At 42.9% G+C, this 20,366-nt stretch overlaps 1 protein-coding gene across 2 annotated transcripts in view; it reads left to right on the plus strand.

Moving 5' to 3' along the window:
• Window positions 1–4,372: 4,372 nt before the first annotated feature.
• The window catches only part of dcbld2 (discoidin, CUB and LCCL domain containing 2), a 128,933-nt gene continuing 112,939 nt past the window's right edge, over window positions 4,373–20,366 (plus strand). For both annotated transcript variants that reach the window (XM_068041000.1, XM_068041001.1), the window contains exon 1: window positions 4,373–4,712. In XM_068041000.1, the coding sequence (XP_067897101.1) occupies window positions 4,619–4,712 (94 nt within the window). In that variant the 5' untranslated portion in view covers window positions 4,373–4,618. The remainder of the gene's footprint in view (window positions 4,713–20,366) is intronic.

A 20,366-nucleotide genomic window follows, 5' to 3' on the forward strand; every position in this document is an offset into this window, starting at 1 on the left:
TCCACCCCACTCCCAACCCCGGCCTTCTTTGCTCCCAGCCCCGAGCCTCAATTCCCCAACCTCCCCCACTTCCAGTCCCAAACTCCAATTTCCCCACTCCAGGTGCTCAACCCCCGATTTCTGCCACTCCTGCCCATGATCCCTGATCTCTTCAGTCCTGCCAATTGAATAAGATGTTAACTGCCCTTTCCCATAGGTGATGACCATTGCCTTTTGCAATAAGATGTCTATTCTAACAGAGCTAACATCCTATGCAGACCATCCACTTCCTTCCACTAACAATCAACACTACAAGGGCAGATTCTACAGTACTGCGCTCAAGAAGCTGCCCCTGTCTGGAAGCATGCGCTGCCCATGAGATCATAAAGGCAGGCCTCAGTGCTGAACTCCTGATTCATAGGAACATAGGAACAAGAATAGGCATTTAGCCCCTTGAGCCTATTCCGCCATTCAAATAGATCATGGGTGATGTGTATCGCAACTCTATCTACCCGCCTTCGTTCTGTATCCCTCTGTCTAACTAAATGGGGTGATTTCATGGGGGAAAAAACTTGAAGCCATCCTATATGTGCGCACCAACCTCATTACAAACTATAAGATAGATCTTGACTATGTGCAATAATGTAAAATGAGTGATAGCAAATCAATGGCCTGTTTACATCTCTCTTGATTTTTATTTCCATTGGTTTCAATAGAAATAAAAATCCGGACAGATGGAAAACTGAGGACAGAAGAAAATGCATTGAGGATCATGCCTCCAACTAAATTCTTGTCAGATATATCATCGTGGTGCTGAAGCAGCATGTCCAACATTTGAACAGGTCAGGTGAGGCACTACTCTACAACCATATTTGTGTTTGCCGTGTTCTGCACAACTTTGCTACTAGACAAACGGAACCCAGACAATAAGAAATACTGAAAGCTGGAAGGTAACCTACACTTTTCCTGTGAAGGACAAAGAGGAGAACAAGGAAGTGGAAGAGAAGGAAGGAGAAGTGACCCCAGTTAATACAAAGCCAGCTTTCTGGTGTGCCAAAGAATGATTAATGAGACTTTAATTAAAAGCAGCCTTGGTGCCCTTACAGGAGCAGTCATATCGGCCTCTCCCAATATGCTGGTCAAATCCTGTCTGCCTTCACTACCATATATATATGTTTGCCCCCAACTCCAACAGTTATATTTTACCTCTTGCCAATAAATGATCACATAGCATTCCAATGAAACTCCAACCATTTTAACTCACCATTTGAAATGTGTGTCCCCGCAGCAATGTTTGCTTCCCCACTGCTTTCCCTTGGTGAGATTGTAAGATGCATGTTCTCAACCTTCTAATCTGCTCTAAATGTCATCTAAATGGAATGAGCAAGTACAGTATCAAGTTGCTGCTTCTCAGTGGGGACGCCATGACTCACCTGTGGTGAATGCCCTAGTTTGCTGGGTGACGAGATGCATATAACTGAAGTTCATTCCCACCAGCTGTTGCTTCATATCTTGTACTGTTGTATTGTGATATTTAAATAACAACTTTCACTTCCAAGGCTCACAATTTGTTTTAAATCCATTTTCCCTTGGTTGTTTCCAAGTTATAATCAGCTGTGGTAACGGGGCAGAAAAGGGGAGGGAGATTTAGCATTTAAATATCATAGTACTGAAGAAGCAAAGTGCATTTCTATCAGCTGTAGCTTCTCATCTCCTAAATTGGGAGAATATACACTGGAGCGAAAAGTCCGAAGCTATTCCAGTACACTCAGAGGGAATCCTCCAAAATGGTCACAAATCAGGCCGAGACTCAGATATGCTGGTCTTGCACAGCAGCTTCGAGCATTGCCTGTTGGGATGAATGGTCAGTGTTGGGTTTTCCCTATGTCAGGTGTTCTCGCTTTTCTGTCGCTGGCAAAAGCTGCCCTTCCCTTCCTCCATGGACCTCTTACAAAGGCTTCCAAAGGAGGTATTTTTTTAATGCTTCTGGAGGAGACCCCATTCACCTGCAGGCCCCAACCCCCAATCCACCCTGAGCAGACCCATTCTTCAGCCAGACTTTCCATTCTCTTTTGCAGGTGAGTGCCCTAAATGAAAACCCTGGTGGCATATGGTTGCCCACCAATACTGTGCAAAATGGGTACTGTCCTGACTCCACAAACCTTGGCACAGTCATTGGCGGAAGTCACAGGCTACTGTACACCCAAAATATGCCTTCCCCCACACCCACCACTGCCAACAGCAACCCCGCTCCCTGGACATTCAGGCCACTGTGTTTTTGGGCCTGGAACTTCTTTAATTTCCTGTTTGTGAAGACTGAGCTTTGTGGGTAAATTGGCAACTGCTACATTTTCAAGGAACCATGACACGCAAGCTATTCACGCTTTGAGGCAGTATTATCAAACTTTCCGTCAGCTATACCTGTTAACGTATTGGGAAACTGAAAGGAGTATTACTACAGATACATCATGCCTATGGCTCCATGACTCCCATTTTTGATAAGAGCACAGAAAGACGTCATTCAGCCTAACCAGTCCAGGTCAGTTTGTTGGCTGACACCTTTTGTCAAGAATGAAATGGGGTCAGGTGAATTGGCAAAAAGAATGGGATACATGGCATGTAAAGGCAGTTATAGCAAATAATAATTGGTATGGTGGATAGTACAGGGACTTTGGGTATAAACCATGAGCAGCTTATAGCAGCATACAATTGAATTCACACTGGCATGATGCCAATTCCTGCTGTGGCTATTATTTCAACAAGCACTATTTCGATGTAGGTAAATTAACCAAAATTTTGACAGATATCAGATCTAATCCGATTACAGAATAACCCATCCCTGCCTTGCTTAATGTACCTGTTCTGAAGGGAGAAAATTAAATATTTCTGAACTATAATTTCATCAAACTCCCTAAGAAATATTTACATTTTTGCAGGAAGTAATTAATTGTGTCATGCCTTATACAAAAGTTTTCCTGTATTACTGTGTGACAACTGTGGCTCGCTGGCAGATGGTAATTGAGAAGCTATTAGACCATATCTTTCCAAATATTAACAGAAAATGTTGGAAATACTCAGCAGATCTGGCAGCATCTGTAGAGATAGAAACAGAGTTAACAGGCTGGATTTTCAATCGGGGTTGGGAACTGGAAATGGGGACTGGTTCTGGGTTTTGGCCACATACGGCATTCCTTAAGCATGTTTTGCAAATGCTCAGCCAATTAAAGGCCAGGAAGCAGGCTTGCCGTCCAATTTATAAAACTGCCGCAGCTGCCTGGCCATGATCCTGAAGGCGCAATTCCTCCAGGGGATGGCCCAGTGGCCGCTATAGATTGGGGGAGGTGTCTCTCACTTGATTCATCGCCCACCACCTCCCCAACCCCCTACCCCCATCACCACCACGTTGGCCTAGACATGGGCTGCCTGCATTACTGATTGGGAGTTCCAATTGGTGTAGGTAATTGGCAATAATTGGACTCAATTGGCTGCCCGCTGGGGAGTGGCAGGGAGCTGATCCGACCCGAGCTGTCCTCATTCAAAATGCCCCGGGGTCGGAATTGTAGCAGCAAACCGGCATGGAGGCCAATAGTGCCAAATTGCTTACCTGACCACCTCTGATCCGGACCCTCGCCCACTTTTAAAAATCCAGCCCAACATTTCAGATCGATGATGAAAGGTCATGGACCTGAAATGTTAACTCTGTTTCTCTCTCCACAGAGGCTGCCAGACCTGCTGAATATTTCCAGCATTTTCTGTTTTTATTTCAGATTTCCAGCATCCACTGTATTTTGCTTTTGTCTTTCCAAATGTTACTGAGTTCAGTTACTACGTGTTAACGCAGAGCATTCAGATCATGATTTTTCAAGATCAACCACTATGTATTTCCCACCAATCAGGCTTTGTGAATTTTCTTCTCCCCCCTCTAAATATAGTGTATCATGTTGGGATACGATATTCAGCAGTCTTTTCGATTAGAGCAGCATCACTGATCAACCCCATTCTATCCCCCTGTGCAAGAAATGGGAACCCTGGATGATTTCTCCTGCAGAGCAGGAGGGTACTGAGGCCAGTTCATTCCCCACACACCCGAAAAAACCATGCCTGAAACCAACCCCCTTCCCCACCTTTGAATCCAATACCAAATACTTAAATAAAAGCAAAATACTGCGGATGCTGGAAATCTGAAATAAAAACAGAAAATGCTGGCACCATCTGTACTTTGTCCTCTCTAAGCTGCTTTGTCACATATTGCTGACTGTAAATACAAAGTTAAGTATAATTATAGTGCGTGTATGTTGTCCAAAAAAAGTTAAGGTGCAACACAACTGGACGAACGTCTGGGCACAAGTTGCCAAAGTGCTGAAGATAGGGTTGCAGCAGTCAATAGCGCGAATGTGACAGAGGAGGCGGGTGAGGCAGAGAAGACCATGTCCAGCCAGGGGTCCTGGGGAGTGTGTCCAGCAGACGGGCTGCATTGTGGGATGGGCGGAAGCGGAGGAAGTGGTTGACCAGTGAGTGAATGTGATTGAGGATTGGGTCCAAATTGCAGCAGCAGCAGCGAGAGAGACTGACTGAGAGAGAGCCGGAGTGCGACTGCTGGACAACTCCGCCGCATTATGCCTTCCCTTCTCATCTCGGCATGGAGGCTGGAACGCTGAGAGGAAAACGTATCAGAAAGCTCGGCATCTTTTTCTACTTGATTGCAACATTTAGCGGTGCGATCGGACAGAAAGGTGGGTCAGAGAGAGAGAGCGAGCGTCTGCTCTGTGTAAAACTCTGGGCTTTTTCTCTCTACAATAGTTTCCCAGTTGGTAGGGACAGGGGTTGTTGGTGAGCTTTGATGACTTCTCTCGAGTTGGTTTGTGGTCTTTACGAATTGTTTAGTATTTCTGCAATTTTCTCTTCCCCTCCACCACTCTCCATCAAACAGTGAAGTGAGGTTTTCTGGAGTAGTTCAGAAATTAAACAAAATGCTGGGGATGGGGGATGGGTTCCACCAGAGCTCTTGTGAACATTTAAAGAGGTAGGATTTTTTTATGGCCTACAGGCCAATTTTGTTTTCTCAGTTGTTAAACTTTCTGCTTAAATCTAATTCGAATGCAACGAACTGGTTAGATAGTAAGGGTATATTTTTTCGAACAATGCAGTAATTCAGGCTTTGCAGTTGTCATTTTTGAATTTAATGATTCATTAATGTTACTTTCTCAGCTTCAATTTGCTGTTGTGGCTGCAGGAGGTAATTGCCTCTTAACGGCGTAAAGTCTCAGTTCAACATAATTCTGGAACGGAGAGGTTTTTATGGATTGATTTTGTAGTATGGGGAGGAGGCATAAGAGAATACGTTTCCATGTTGGAGATAAATGACACTCTCCAAATGTACTTAAATTTATTGCACAAAGAATATGCAATCTGTAGATAAATGTTGCCCATCTTCACCTTTGCTTGAGTTCTGCGAAGAGGAGGGTTTCAGTTTAAGTTTTGTCCAAGACAGACTTTGTAGGTAAGTGGCTTTGTTCTGCTTTAGAATTGGATGCATTGTCAATGATTAACAACCTATTGTCAATTATCTATATCATTATCAAGACAGTGCGTGTCTTGGCAATTCTAAAAGCAAAAGTATCCCATTTCTTATAGCACGTACAAGAAAAAAAATTATCATGTATCACTATTCCTTTGACGTTTAGCTATAACTGATAATATAGGTAGCTTTTTGACTTAACGGAAACATCAAAAGGCTGAAAGTTTGCCATGCTTTACTTCATGACCATGAATATTCATTAACTTAAATTTTACATTATGACCAGTTCTCTCCTCTTGCTCCTTCTGTTCAATCTGATATGCCAAAGCTCTGCTCCTGACTTCAACACACCAGTCTCCGTTCCTACACTTGTACACATATGACAGCCGTGGTTCAGTGGTAGCACTGCTGCCTCTGCGTCAGAAGGTCATGGGTTTGAGTTCCACTCCAAAAACTTGAGCACAAAATCTAGGCCGACACTACAGTGCATTTCTGAGGGAATGCTGTGCTATTGGAGGTGCCGTCTTGCGAATGAAATGTTAAACCGAGGCCCAGTCTGCGCTGTCACGTGGACATTAAAAAATTCCATGTCACTATGCAAAGACTAGGAGGAGTGTTCTCCAAAGGTGTTCTGCACCACTAACACACTATCACAGTTTGCTATGTGCAAATTGGCTCCTGCATTTTCTACATTACAACATTACACTTCAAAAATACTTCATTGGCTGTCGAGTGTTTTGGGACATCCTGTGGTTGTGAAATGTGCGATATGAATGCAGGTCGTTCTTTTTCTTTTACAATTTTACTCCAATTCTATCATAACCACCTTTGCTTTGTGACATTGTCCCAATGTCTAGGTCCACCTGCTTCTCTCCCACTCCCTACAATCCTGACAGCTGCTGCGCTCCCACAGACCATCTCCGTGTCCTCGTCTGTCTCTCTGCCTTCATAGCATTGAACTGCTGATTCCCCCACTTCAGCCTTTGCAGTCAGCCAGAGCCAATGCAACTGCAGGCTCTGGTAAACAACTGATGCCTCAATCCATAGAAAATACAATCTCTCTCATGTTTTTGATTCGTTTACGTTACTACAAATGTGGAGTCACAATCGCAAGTCTGCAGCAGCTCTCATTTACAGCATATCAGTAGCCCAGTGCCAAATTAGCCTGTAGCAACCTGAACTATCATAAGCAAAAGCCACTACACCCCCAACTCTCAAACTCTTGACTTCAACTTAAGTGTGTCATGTAGCTGAGTCTCAATTGAGACACCCTGGAATCAGTGACCAAGAGGCAACAGGAGCCACTGATTCAGAACACCCTGTTGATCCAACTCACTGCCCCCAGAGCCAGCAAAGTATATACCCATCACCTACTTTTTGCAAATAATTTCCAATCTTAAAATAAATCTGAATTTTCAAACAAGATTTTGAAATCATTATTTGCTATTTTAAAAAAGGTTTGTGCGGAGCCGCTACCCTTAAACAGCATATCTAAGATTCCAAATGTAGTAAATGTTAAAATCAGCCTGATCCATGTCCTTAACATCAGCTCTATATTGTTCCTCCTGCCCCAACACAGCCCAGCTCAGTTTTGAAGGTGTTCAGGGAATCGCCTGTAATCCCACTACCCTTGTGCACAATCCTTAAAGTCACATCAATAATTAATTCAGTTTCCAATGGCGCCTGCCATTAGTTAGACTTGCCCTGCTCTGTTTAATCGCCATTAAACTTCAGCCTTGCAAGTTGCTGGAAATGGGAGATGGAAATGGTGCCAACAGCGTCTACAGGGCATCTGGACAAGCAACTTTGTATCTCCTTAACAAATCAGATTGAAGGATTATGAAATGAACAGAGCAAGGCCTGAACATGGAGGTGTAAGTTAGAGTTGGAAAAGGGGGAAAGAAAGATTGGATTAAGAGAGAGAGAAAAAAAGAGATGAAAAAACAGTTTTGAGAAATGTTCCAACAAATAAAACCTAAAGGAATGAAACTCCACACTTGTAATTGTTAATTTTTTGCCAGCGAGGTTGACTGACAGTAATTAACATTAATCAGGTCACTAAAGGGATACTTAGACTTGAAATGACTTGATTTAATTTTCTGTAGCGAGTTTACCTTGTATTTACCATGCATTACAGCAACTTCACACTGCTCAATGCATTTGAATGAGGAGCCAGACAACGTGATGCTCTTCATGAAATTAGTGGCGGAGCAGCGCATCTTGGACAGCACTTTCTCAATTTCCACATTTACTTGCGCAACTGCCCTCACCTGAAGTTGCTGTGGTATTTGCAGTTGAAAGTGGCGAGTGCTATTAGCCTCACCATTATTTTGACAGCAATTTTTGAGCCAGTATTATATAAATTCATCATTGACTCGCTCACTGCAATTATAATAAATATCTCTCATTTCATGAATTTAACATTTCACATCTTGTTTTACAAATCTAGTTTTCTGCATGAGTGGTCATGGGAGATTAGTATGTATAAAAATAAAATTGTGTCGGTCACACTCCAGGCATCATACAATGTTACAGATGGAAAATAATTTTGAAAGAAGAGAAAGAAAGGCAGACGTTTAATACTGGGGTCTTCTGACTTGGAGCCTGAAATTTACAAGCAGCTGCAATTACCTAGGTACCCACAGGGATCACTTGAGCAGTTGCCTCAAAGGGACAGGCCAGATTAATAGTAAAGCCTAATAACCTTGCTCCAGATTACCCAAGACTACCCATGAGCAATGCCACAGTACAATGCAATGATATGAAAATTTAGGAGCACATTACATCTCCCATGACGTATGCAGGCCAGATGGTGGATATCCAGGGCTGAACAGGAGTGATTTGGGGTTGCGTGAGAGAGGTTGGAGGCGAATGGTCAGTTCTGGCTGAGGGGCTAGTGGCAAAGTGGTCAGTAAGATAAGAGGACATTGAGGAAAAGATGTCAACTTTTGAGGTAAGATTGGAGCGGCCCCATTTTCTATATTTCCTGAGCTGGTTGTCGACGAGCAGACAATTGTAATGGGAACAGAAAGGAAGCTAAATTATTTTTCAACAAATTGATGGTGTTTCTGTTGTGAAAAACAGAGTAAATCAGAAAACAGGAACACGGCCGGGCCTGCATACAACAACATGGGAGATGTAATGGTGCTCCTAAATTTTCATATCATTGCATTGTACTGTGGCGTTGATCATGGGTAATCTTGGGTAATCTGGAGCAAGGTTACAATGAACAGATCAGAAAGTTGGATTTTGAGGTTATAGAGGCAAACATTATTAAATTTATAAACACACACTCGGTGTAGAGAGGAAACTTCTTAAAACTGACACAAGACATAAAATAAACCAGTAGCTTGATGTGTAATAGATTTCAAATTTAATTTTAGTTGAAATTGTTTTGTTATATATTATATATTGAATTAGAGCAAGTTGGATCCTGTAGCTCCTTTTGGTCTATAACGTAACATTAAATGCTGAGCCACTTGGATCTTTGAGATTATTAAACATAACAAAACTTAAGGGTTTAGATTGTGTTTAGTGTAGTAAAGATTGTTTATAACAAAAAACTTGCCACTTGGCAAATCAGCCTATTGTTTCCTTAAGCATCCCCAAACTTACTTGGCAGTTAGAAATAATTTTTACTCAGACTTTAGTCAGAAGAAGTGAATCATCAATGGAATGAAATAAATCTCTGATAAAGTTGGTAGGATACAGAAGAGCTGTAACAGGCCTTGAGCAACCAGATACACTAGAGAGGGAATGTGAAACACATGAAATACCTGCAGGATGGCAGGCTGCTTTGTTTATCAACTGATCAAAGCTGAACAGCACCTTGTCATTCTCCACTTAGTTTGGGATGTTTTCGAGCACTGACTGTGGCTGGTTTCAGTGACTTGAGAAGGTCCTGTGTTATTCAGCATTGCTTCTGATTGCTCAGAACATCATAATTTACAATTGCAAATACAAGAATGTGGAAGTTAGCCCAAACTTTACTTTCTGTGTAGTTTTATGTTTTGCTACCTTTAATAAATCCTTTCTCAGCTAGGTAAGTGCATTTTCACAGGCCTTCCTCTGGTGTTTAAGCACAGGTTATTGGGGCTACAGGAAGACTAATGGTGAAGAATTATTTCATGCTCAAGTCCTGGAAAATCCAATTTGTGTTGTGTATTTTATTCTGTATGAGCCCATGTTCTTTTATGCAATGTGTAGTCCATAAAATCCAAAGTGGTTTTGCAAACACAGATCATTTGCTAAAGCCATCGATGGATTGAGTGGAAGGATTCATTTGTAATGCCAAGATTTCAGTTTGCCCTACTAGAGGAGCTGGAAAAGAAACTAGATTCAAAATAAGTTATAAAATCACTGGCAGCAATGGGTAGCATGTTAGTTATAATAACTTGCATTGAGTGCTTAATGTGGCAGTGACTTCTACAACAACAAAAATTTATATGACACCTTCAACATATAAGATGTCCCAAGGTGCTTCACAGAAGCATTATAAAGCAGAATTTGACATTGAGGCACACAGCGTGATGTTAGGACAGATGACCAAAAGCTTGGTCAAAGAAGCAAGTTTTAAGGAAGAAAAGATAGATTTATGGATGAAATTCTAGAGCTTAGAGCTTTGGCAGCTAACGGCATAGCCACCACTGGTGGAGCAATTAGAATTGGGAATGCTCAAGAAGCCAGAATTAGAGGAGTGCAGATCTTTCGGAGGGTTTTGAGGTTTGGAGGTGATTACAGAGATAGGGGAAGGTGAGGGATTGGAAAACAGGGATGACAATTTTAAAATCAAGGTGTTGCTTAATTGTGAGCCAGTGTAGGTCAGCGAGATGGGTGAATGGGACTTGGTGCAGGTAAGGACACGGGCAGCAGAGTTTTGGATAGCCTCAAGTTCACGGAGGGTAGATGTGGGATGCCAGCGGGAGTATGTTGGAATGGTCAAGTCTAGAGGTAACAGAGACTTGATTGAGGGTTTCAGCACCAGATGAGCTGAGGCAAGGATGGAGTCATATGATATGGAGGTGGAAATAGGTAGTCTTAATGGTGTGGATATGTGGCCAGAAGCTTCTCTCGGGTTCAGATATGACACCAAGGTTGTGAACAGCAGTTCTGTCTCAGACAGTTGCCAGGGAGAGGAATGGAGTCCGTGCTAGGGAATGGAGTTTGTAGTGGGGAATGAGGACAATTGCTTCAGTCTTCCCAGTACTTAATTGGAGGAAATTTCTGCTTATCCAGTACTGGATGTCAGACAACTTAGAGACACTGGAGGAGCCGAGAGCGGTGGTGGTGATGTAGAGCTGGGTGTCGTCAGCGTACCTGTGAAAACTGATGCTGTGCTTTCAGAGGATGTCACCGAGGGTACCGTGTAAATGAGAAATAGGAGGGGGCCAGGGTTAGACCAGCAGTAACGGTGTGGGAGCCGGAAGAGGAGCTGTTGCTATGATTAGATAGATAATAATGGAATCAGGTGAGTGCAGTCGCACCCAACTGGATGCCATTGGAGAGGGATTGGAGAAGGAACGTGTGGTCAAGCATGCAAAAGGCGGCATACAGATTGAGAAGAACGAAGAGGGATCGTTTACCTTTGTCATAGTCACATAGGATATCATTTGTTACTGATAGCCATTTCAGTATTGTGGGATGGGCAGAAATCCGATTGGAGAGATTCAAACATGGAGTTCTGGGAAAGATGGGAGATGACAACACATTCAAAGACTTTGGAGAAGAAAGGGAGGTTGGAGATGAGACAGTATTATGCAAGGGTGGTGGAGCCAAAGGTTAGTTTTTGAGGAGAGTGGTGATGATGGCAGATTTGAAGAAGAGACAGCAGGTACCTGAAGAGAGAGAACTGTTAATATCATCTAGCATAGGAGACCGGAAGGGAAGTTGTGTGGTCAGCAGTTTAGTGGGAATAAGGTGAAGGGACCAGGAGGTGGGTCTCATGGGCAAGATGAGCTCAGAGAGGGCTTGAGGGAAGATAGGAGAAAACTGGAGAAAGCTGTGAATTCAGGGCTAGGACAGCGGTACTTTAAAGGAAGTTTGACCAGATGGGCAAGTGGAAGGGTGGGAAGTGGCGTAGCCAGTGACTGGATGGTCTCAATCTTAGTGCCATGAGCTCCTTGCACTTGTTGGAGGTGAGGGTGGAGGAGAGAGGAGTTTAAGAAGACGGTTTGCACTCGAGCAAAGAAGCCAGGGGTTATCTTTACATTCCAGGATGATGCTGGAATAGTAAGCAGTTTTGGCCAAAACAACTGAACAGTTAAGCAACAGCTTGTAAAGCAGCTGGTATGGAAACTGTCACCATTCAGCTTTTTTTCATTGAACTATAAAGGTTCACACTTACCTTAATTCTTAAACTTAATTTACTATCAAATAGAAAGTTTGCTAATTGATAGATGGAGCATTGCTTTGTAGACCTTTATTAAAAGACAAGGAAAGTTATATGCCAGGTATTCTCTTTTCATCTATTCTAGTTGTAATATTCCCATTTATTGCAGTCTTTATTTAAAAAGCAAAAACATGAACAAGTAATGTTGCACAGATGCCTCAGGCTTTTTGATGTTTTATTTCTTACATACTTAAATGCTCAGAACTTTATAAAACAGCTTGATATATTTGCTCTTGCAAATCTTCCATATGAAAACGCTACTGATTTTTAAAGCAAATTCAAATGCAGCTTTAAAATGCAAAATGTTATCTTTTTCTTTAGAACCATGTTATGACCAGGTGAGGAAGGTGTCGGGGGGTCCCTCTCAGCCTTCACCTGGTCTTACCGTAACAGGGTTTAATTTTAAAAAACACTGTGTTTTTAGCTCCCCCTTGGTGAATCTTTGTTCACCACTATCCAATTATAAGGCAAAAAAAACAACACAAACAGGTTTTCTTAGGTTTAAAGAAGAAAAGTTGAAAGTTATTAAACTTGAACTTAAACTCTAATACAGTTGATGCCTAGGGATACACGATACGTGCATACCCGATACACGCATGGAAATAGAGATAGAAAAGAGCAGAAGAAAAATAAAGTGGAAAAGTTTGAGGCACTATCCAAGAGTTTTAGTTACGGTTCTTCGAGCTCACTGTAGAGTCTTTGATTGTAGGTAGATCACGCTTTTCGTTGGGGCCCAGTATTATTCTTAAACCTTGTTTGCTGTAGGAGACTTTTCTCTCTTGGGATTCATGTGGATTCAGAGGCTTGTGAGAAAGAGATGGGAGCAGACAGGAGAGATCTTCTCAGTCCATGAGCAGTCTTTTTCTCAGTTCAAACTCTCTGTGCTGGTGCCAGTGCTGCTTTAATTGCCCCTTTTTTGGAATCCCAATAAACATGTGGTTCTTTGGGAAGCTTTTCTTCAGTTTGCCCATTTCCATGGTTGCCTAGGGTCTTTGAGATGGTTATGTTTAATTAGCCCTAAGTTGGAATTGTTGTTTTTCAGGAGAGTCAGTACTGGACGGGTCTATCTTGAACACTCCTTCGGTGCTTTGCTGAGTCATGCAAAGGCCTTTGACTTTATGGGGATGGGTGGTTCCCTTTTTTCTGACTGCGGGGGAGGATTCTTTGCTAATCTCCCCTTTGTCCTCTGGGACACTCCTGCCTGCAGGTATTTGTGCAGACTCTACTGCACTTCCCTGTGGCACTTCAGCTAGGTGAGGCATCACTCTCACGTTTCTCTGCCCCCAGAGGTCTGTCTTTGTCTCTGCGGGTTCCTGTAAATGGTGTTAACAACTCTGGTGGGGAGCTTCCAGTGTCAGCATTTACATAGGAGGAAGTGGGGTCTTACTTTTTAAATTTTACGGGGTTGGCTGACTGTACAGTAGGGGTTTTCATCTGGGATTCCTCCCAGACTTCCTTTAACCTGCCCTCTTGGTCAATTTTTTCCCTGCCCTTTCTAACCTTTTGCCAGCCTTGTGCCTGCCTTTACCCTTTTGTTCTCGGCGGGGGTCCCATACAGTTCACCAGCGCTCTGCTGGAGGGTCCTCCTAACACTGGTACAGGACTTAGGGGTGCAGGTTTCGCTGTAGGTTGGGGCTTCCCCTCAACCTGGCACATGTGGCAACTCCTGCAGTACTCCACCACATCTTTGTGGAGCTTTGGCTAGTCAAACTGCTGTCTTATGCGGGCTTTGGTCTTTCGCATAGCGGCATGTACAGCCACTGTAGTCTCATGGGCCCTTCTTAATATTTCTCTCCGGTATCTCTACGGCACCACTAACTGGTGAACTACTGTCCACTGCTTGCTCTCAGGTCTGTGAGGAGAACTCCATTTCCTCATCAGTACCTCATTCTTTAAACAGTAGCAATCAGGGACTCCCTCCGCTTCACTTTCAGACTGGGCAGCCTGTGTTGACTCTCAAAATACTGGGTCAGCTCGCTGAGCCTCACCTAGGGAAAATCCATTTAATTCATTCCCTGGGTCTCCTAACTTTCCAAAGAAAGTCTCAGACAGACAGACCTGGTCATCTGCCTGCAGTGCTAATTCAATCTCCTCTGGGGGAGCTGGTTTGATCATGGCCTGATCCACTGCACATTCAGGAAAGTTGCAGGGGTCCGTCTCCTGCCACTGCCCTGTCTCTCTGACCTCCTGCAGTATTTTTTTCACTGTTGGAGGGAGGGGCTGCCACCTTTACCCCTGCCAGATCATTACCTAGGAGCAGGTCAACCCTGTCCACAGGCAAACTAGGGACATCCCTACGATCACCGGTCCCGAAACTAGGTCGCATTCCAGGTGCACCCGGTGTACAGGTACAGGCACACACTGCCCTCCAATACCATTCACCACAATTCTGGTGTTCACTGCACTCTCTGGGGGAAAGGTCAGGCCTTTTCCCAGTAAAAGGGATCTAGTGGCCCCTTTGTCCCTGAGAATTACTATAGGCTTGTTTGCCCCACTCGAGGGGTATGGGGTTACTTTCCCTTCGGACACAAAACCTTGATGACCTTCAAGAATCCTATTGAATTTTCCTGCACTTGCAGCTGTAAGCTTCCTGGATCTCACTTTTATTGCAGTTAAAGCCACAGCTTGTTCTGCTGTGATTTCCATTAGGGTCCCTTCTTCAATGAGCGGGTGTATCCTGATTAACCCGACAGGATTTCCCTTCAGTTTCCAGCAGTCAGCTTTTAAATGCCCTGCCTTAGTACAATGGAAGCACACAGGTCTCCGGGTCTCACTCTTGCTCACAGCATCTTCCTTTTTGGCCAGAGGAGGGCCCCCTGTGTCTCCTGCTTTCGTTTCTCTCCCAGGACTGCTTGGGCTCCTATCACTTTATCACATTTTGTCCTTTTTGGTTTTGTGGGGGTGATTAAGAAAGGTTCTCCCTGGGAGACCGTCTTATAAATTAAAGCAAATTCATCCGCCAGAACAGCCGCTTGCCGGGCTCTCTGAACCCGCTGCTCCTCTACATGTGTCTTTATGGAGAGTGGGAGAGAGTGTTCAAATTCCTCTAACAGAATTACTTCTCTGAGATTCTCATAGCTGAGCTGTACTTTAAGATCCCTCAGCCACTGGTCAAAAGCCAGCTGCTTTCTTCTTTCAAACTCCAGGTAAGTTTGATTAGCTTGCTTCTTGGGGGTTCTAAACTTTTGGCGATAGGCTCTGGGTACTAACTCATATGCCCCGAGGATAGCACTTTTTGTCAGTTCGTAATTTGATGAACTCTCATCTGGCAGCAGGGAGTAAACCTCATGGGCTTTTCCAGTTAGCTTGCTTTGTAGTAAAAGAGGCCAGGTCTCAGCTGGCCATTTTAGCTGCCTTGCCAATTTCTCAAAGGCACAAAAAAATTCTTCGACATCCTCCTCATTGAATTTTGGAATTAGTTGAGCTAGTTTTCACAATTCTGTACCCATCCCTGAATTACGCTGCTCCATATTGGCCAGGCTTTCACTGGGGTTACTCTGTTGTCCCCTAGTTAATTAACTCGAGCTGCTTCAGCTGTCTTTCTTCGCATTATTTCTGGAATATTCTTTCTCCCTCTCTCCTCTCTCGTTTCTTCTCCTGTCTTTTTCTTCTCATTCCTTCTAGAAGGCTCGCTCGCTCTCTCTCTTTTTCCTGCCTTCTAATTCAAGTTTCCTGTGTTCCAGTTGTAGCTTTGCTTGCAATGCCCTGTCTGAGTCTACTTCGAACCCTGTTTCTGCTTCAGATTCAAGGGAAAAATGGTTGGCCACTAGCCTTAGGAGTTCAGACTTCCTAGCCTTGCCATGTACAGTGATCTCACACTGCGCAGCCATTTTCCTCAACTCCTCCATAGACAGTGCTTTTAACTGATACCAAGTTACTTCACCCTGGCTTGGGGAGCTGTTAGCTTCAGTTGCCGACATGTTAGTATTCAATCACACACAACCACAAGAAAACCTGTATTGAAATCTTGCTCTATTTGATTGGGAACAATTTGGCTTCCCACTTCCAGTTTTTCTCATTTGTGGATAAAATCCAGGACGGTAGCCCCCAAATTTCTGTTACGACCCAGTGAGGAAGGTAGCTAGGAGTCCCTCTCAGCATATACCTGGTCTTACGTAACAGGGTTTAATTTTTAAAACACTGTGTTTTTAGCTCCCCCTTGGTGAATCTTTGTTCACTGCTAACCAATTATCAGGCAAAGAAACCAACACAAACTGGATTTCTTAGGTTTAAAGAAGAAAATTTGAAATTTATTAAACTTGAACTTAAACTCTAATTCGGTTGATGCCTAGGGATGCACGACGCACCCACGCTAGCATGCATACCCAATACACGCATGGAAATAGAGACAGAAAAGAGCAGAAGAAAAATAAAGTGGAAAAGTTTGAGGCATTATCTGAAGAGTTGTTGTTACGGTTCTTCAAGCTCACTGTAGAGTCCTTGATTGTCGGTAGATCATGCTTTTCATTGGGGTCCACTATTATTCTTAAACTTTGTTCACTGTAGGAGACTTGTCTCTCTTGGGGTTCATGTGTCTTCAGTGGATTCAGAGGCTTGTGAGAAAGAGATTAGAGATACAGCACTGAAACAGGCCCTTCGGCCCACCGAGTCTGTGCCGAACATCAACCACCCATTTATACTAATCCTACACTAATCCCATATTCCTACCAAACATCCCCACCTGCCTATATTCCCCTACCACCTACCTATACTAGTGACAATTTATAATGGCCAATTTACCTATCAACCTGCAAGTCTTTTGGCTTGTGGGAGGAAACCGGAGCACCCGGAGAAAACCCACGCAGACACAGGGAGAACTTGCAAACTCCACACAGGCAGTACCCGGAATCGAACCCGGGTCCCTGGAGCTGTGAGGCTGCGGTGCTAACCACTGCGCCACTGTGCCACCATGGGAGCAGACAGGAGAGAGACCTTTTCAGTCCAGGAGCAAACAGTCTTTTTCTCAGTTCAAACTCTCTGTGGCTAGTTCAAAAAACCTGGAACAGCCAGTTAGTCATGTGACCAGCTGGTCAAACCAGTCCCCGCTGCTTTGGATTGCATCACCCCAGCCGGCCCTGAAATGTGCTTCCCCACCCCCTCACTGACCGGTGATCAGCATCCATTATGGGTTGAATGTGTTAGGGTATGGCCCTTTGTCTACAGAAGCACCATCTGTCTGTATGCGAAAATGTTTTTTCCAGCCACGCCTGATCTGTTCAACAAGTCATTTCCTCGTTTCAGTATCAGTTCAAAATCAATGTTGATATGACAAAACCAATGTGCCTCAATCTTGGCAGGTGGGAGCCTGCATGACAAGCATCTTATATATTATGTATTGTATATTTCAAAACAGTATACTTTGCTAGCTTTACGTCTTTCTGTTTATTTCCTAGCTTGGCTCGCTTTTTTTAAAGCTGGTGTAGTTCACACAGCTTTTTATGTAATTCTATTCACCATTCAGCTAAGAGGTTGAGAGATATATTTAATAAGGGAGAAATTGCATTGATGTTTTGCAGAACTGTCTAGTGGTATCAAAATAACATCTTCACAGTACATTAAGGTGAAAATATGTTCAAGTCAAGGTAGCTTGTATAGGAGGAAGGCCCTGGGTCACTGAAGGTTATGATGTCCTATGGTTGCTGCTCAGGAAATGTGCCTTTGCTTTTCATGTTTTGTTGTTATCGAACCAGTTTAATAAGTTTTTGGTTTGAGATTTAAAGGCAAAAAAAGACTTGCAATTATATAGTGCCTTTCATGACCTCAGGACATCCCAAAGCTCTTTGCATCTAATGAAGTACATTAATTCTGTTATGTAAATGGTCTGGACATGTACAAATTTCATTGAATCCAGAACAATTATAGTTGACATTATAAAAACAGAAAATGCTGAAAATACTTACCTGAGTATTTCCAGCAATTTCTGTTTTTATTTCAGATTTCCAGCATCTGTAGTATTTTGCTTTTGTATTAATTAACAAGTTGTTGGTGCTACGATCGAGGCGGGAGGAGTGCACTTTTTTGTCTAGTTCTGCTTCTCTACAGGTCACAACATATATTTAAATGTTTATCCAGTTACCGATATGGTCAGTCATAGACTCTATTTTTATCCCAGAATAAAATAAACCAACCAGGTTTCTTTAATAAACAATAACATTATTATTTTTTAAATAAAACAAGACTTAGCCAGTAATGAAGCAAGGCATTAACACACAGATTAAAATATGAAAGTTCCCTTGTTACCTTAGCCCCCCTCTCATACACACACATACCAGTTAACTGGAAAATAGAGATTTTCTCTTTAGAGCTCTGTTACAAGAAAAGACAATAAAAGAATACTTTGGCCAAATACTTGCTAATTCTTGAAGTACGAACGAGAAGATATGGAAAGATGTCAGTTGACCCTTTTTGGTTTGGCATCCCAAATACGCATAGATGGCTGTCACTGGGATCTTTCTAGAGCAGTTCTTTGCAGGTGAAATTGAGTATCAGTTTGGCAGGAGAAGTGTGGCATTAGGGGTTTCTGGCAGGCTTTTCAGGAGAAATGCAACATCACTTTTTCTATTTCTTCCACCACTTCATTCTCAGGAAGTTCTCAGAGATGGAAGCGGGTGCTGTTGGTGACTGCTCTCTTGGCTGGTTTTCTCCAACTGCCTTCAAAACAGTTCACACCCCACCACACTGTCCAAAGCGAAACCAAAAACAATATCTAAAGAGTCAAGCTTCCTGACCGCTATAAATCTTGACCTGTCGCTTCTCTGTAAACATCTCCTCCCAAGTCAAAAAGCCCTTGCTGGGTATTTTATCTGAAGACAGGCAACTTCCAGTAAATCTTGTTTTCAAACAAGACCTCTGTGCCCTTTCAATGACCTGAGTGAAAAAGAAATCCATGGAATCCTTTTCAGTTTTCCAAAATACAACAATGTGCATCATCCTGAAATACATGAGTCCTTAACAAAAAATATAGAAGCACCGTCATAATATTGGGCATGGCTGGGCGATGGGGAGAGGCAGTTAATGCTTTCATAGAGACTTCCAGTCCACCAATGAAATCTTTGATAAAAGTGCAAAGGTTTATCTTTTTTGTTCTTCACAAATTGTTGGAGGCCTGGGAATGGCTGTCAAGGAAACCAGGCTGAATTTGCAGCTATTACAAGTTCAACTTGAACAAGGTTGGGATCCCAAATTTGATAGGTAGCTGCCTCCATGTTGATTATCCTGTGTAGGACTGACCGGAGAATCCTAACATCATAAATCAGGGTTTCCATTCCCCAAAATCCCTCAAACTACTGATTCGGACTTGCAGATGGCTTTGGTGTAAGAATTGCCTTCTTGTAGTTTGGACTGACAGATTCCTTGCAGCTCACCATTATGTTGGCTGTTGGAATGCAGTTAGACAGCCTGATTCCTTGTTTATTTTTTATAATACTACGCCCAGAGGTAGCCCTGCTTCTGTAGCCAAAGGTGCAGCATAAATGAGATACTGTGGTTGCTCCTGGGGACAGAGGACATCATCTGTTGCAAGTGGTTTAGTTCTCAGTCTCTAGAAGCAAAATGCTGCCAGTGGTAAATAGAAATGCTTCTTTTGCTGTCACCAACTACAGAGAGGCTGAATTGTCAGCACCTCCATTTTGAACACAGCAGCTACATTGTATTACTAATAATAGAATCTTGCTCTGAGCATAGTCCAAGTTTTCATTAGTATTATCACCCCCAAATGCTTCATTTGCTTGCGGCACTGTGGAAACGTAGGAAACTATCCATTCTGTGTGTGGAGAATGGCAGGTACATTGCTGGGTTTATTTCGGGGAAAGGCCTAGATATTACATTTGCCACAGTAGTGCATTGAGTCTATTAGATTATTCTTTATTTTGTAGAACTTTTTTTTTGGTCAAGCGTGTGCATGTTTTCTGTTGAACCTCGGTGTGGACATTAGAATACAACTCCAATAGATCCTTTGACTTAAACACCTCCACTCAGTTATTTGTGAGCTGTCACTGGACCACTGGATATGGAGGTTGTTAAGATTAGCATGTATGTAATACAGTCAGTTATTTAAGCTTAATAGAATAAGAAACTTTATATCAGCATTTGTTTTTGAAGTCTAATACAAGTTTAAATGCAAAAATATTAGATTTGATTGGAAATGAACTAAAGCTGCTCCACCCTTCTACAGCTGTATCACTGTTCTGTCTAATCACAAGGATTTTGTTACAGGATCTAGTCATTATTTAGATAGCTTAGATCAGTTCATTGGGGGAAATTCTAGGTGCAAAAGCACATTCAACTGAGCCTTCTCACATAAATTGGCTGATAATCCTGCAAACATGTTCAAGCAGGAGCTAAACAGTGAAAACATTGCAGACCTGTAGTGTTTGATGCAGTGGCTATTTCATCCCCATCAACTACATCTTAAATAATTAACCGAGGTTTTAATGTAAGTGCCGTATTAGACTGTAGTTACTTATATACTGCGCATTGCAA

The sequence above is a fragment of the Heterodontus francisci genome, chromosome 10 (assembly GCF_036365525.1).
Source record: "Heterodontus francisci isolate sHetFra1 chromosome 10, sHetFra1.hap1, whole genome shotgun sequence".
Lineage (NCBI taxonomy): Eukaryota > Metazoa > Chordata > Chondrichthyes > Heterodontiformes > Heterodontidae > Heterodontus > Heterodontus francisci.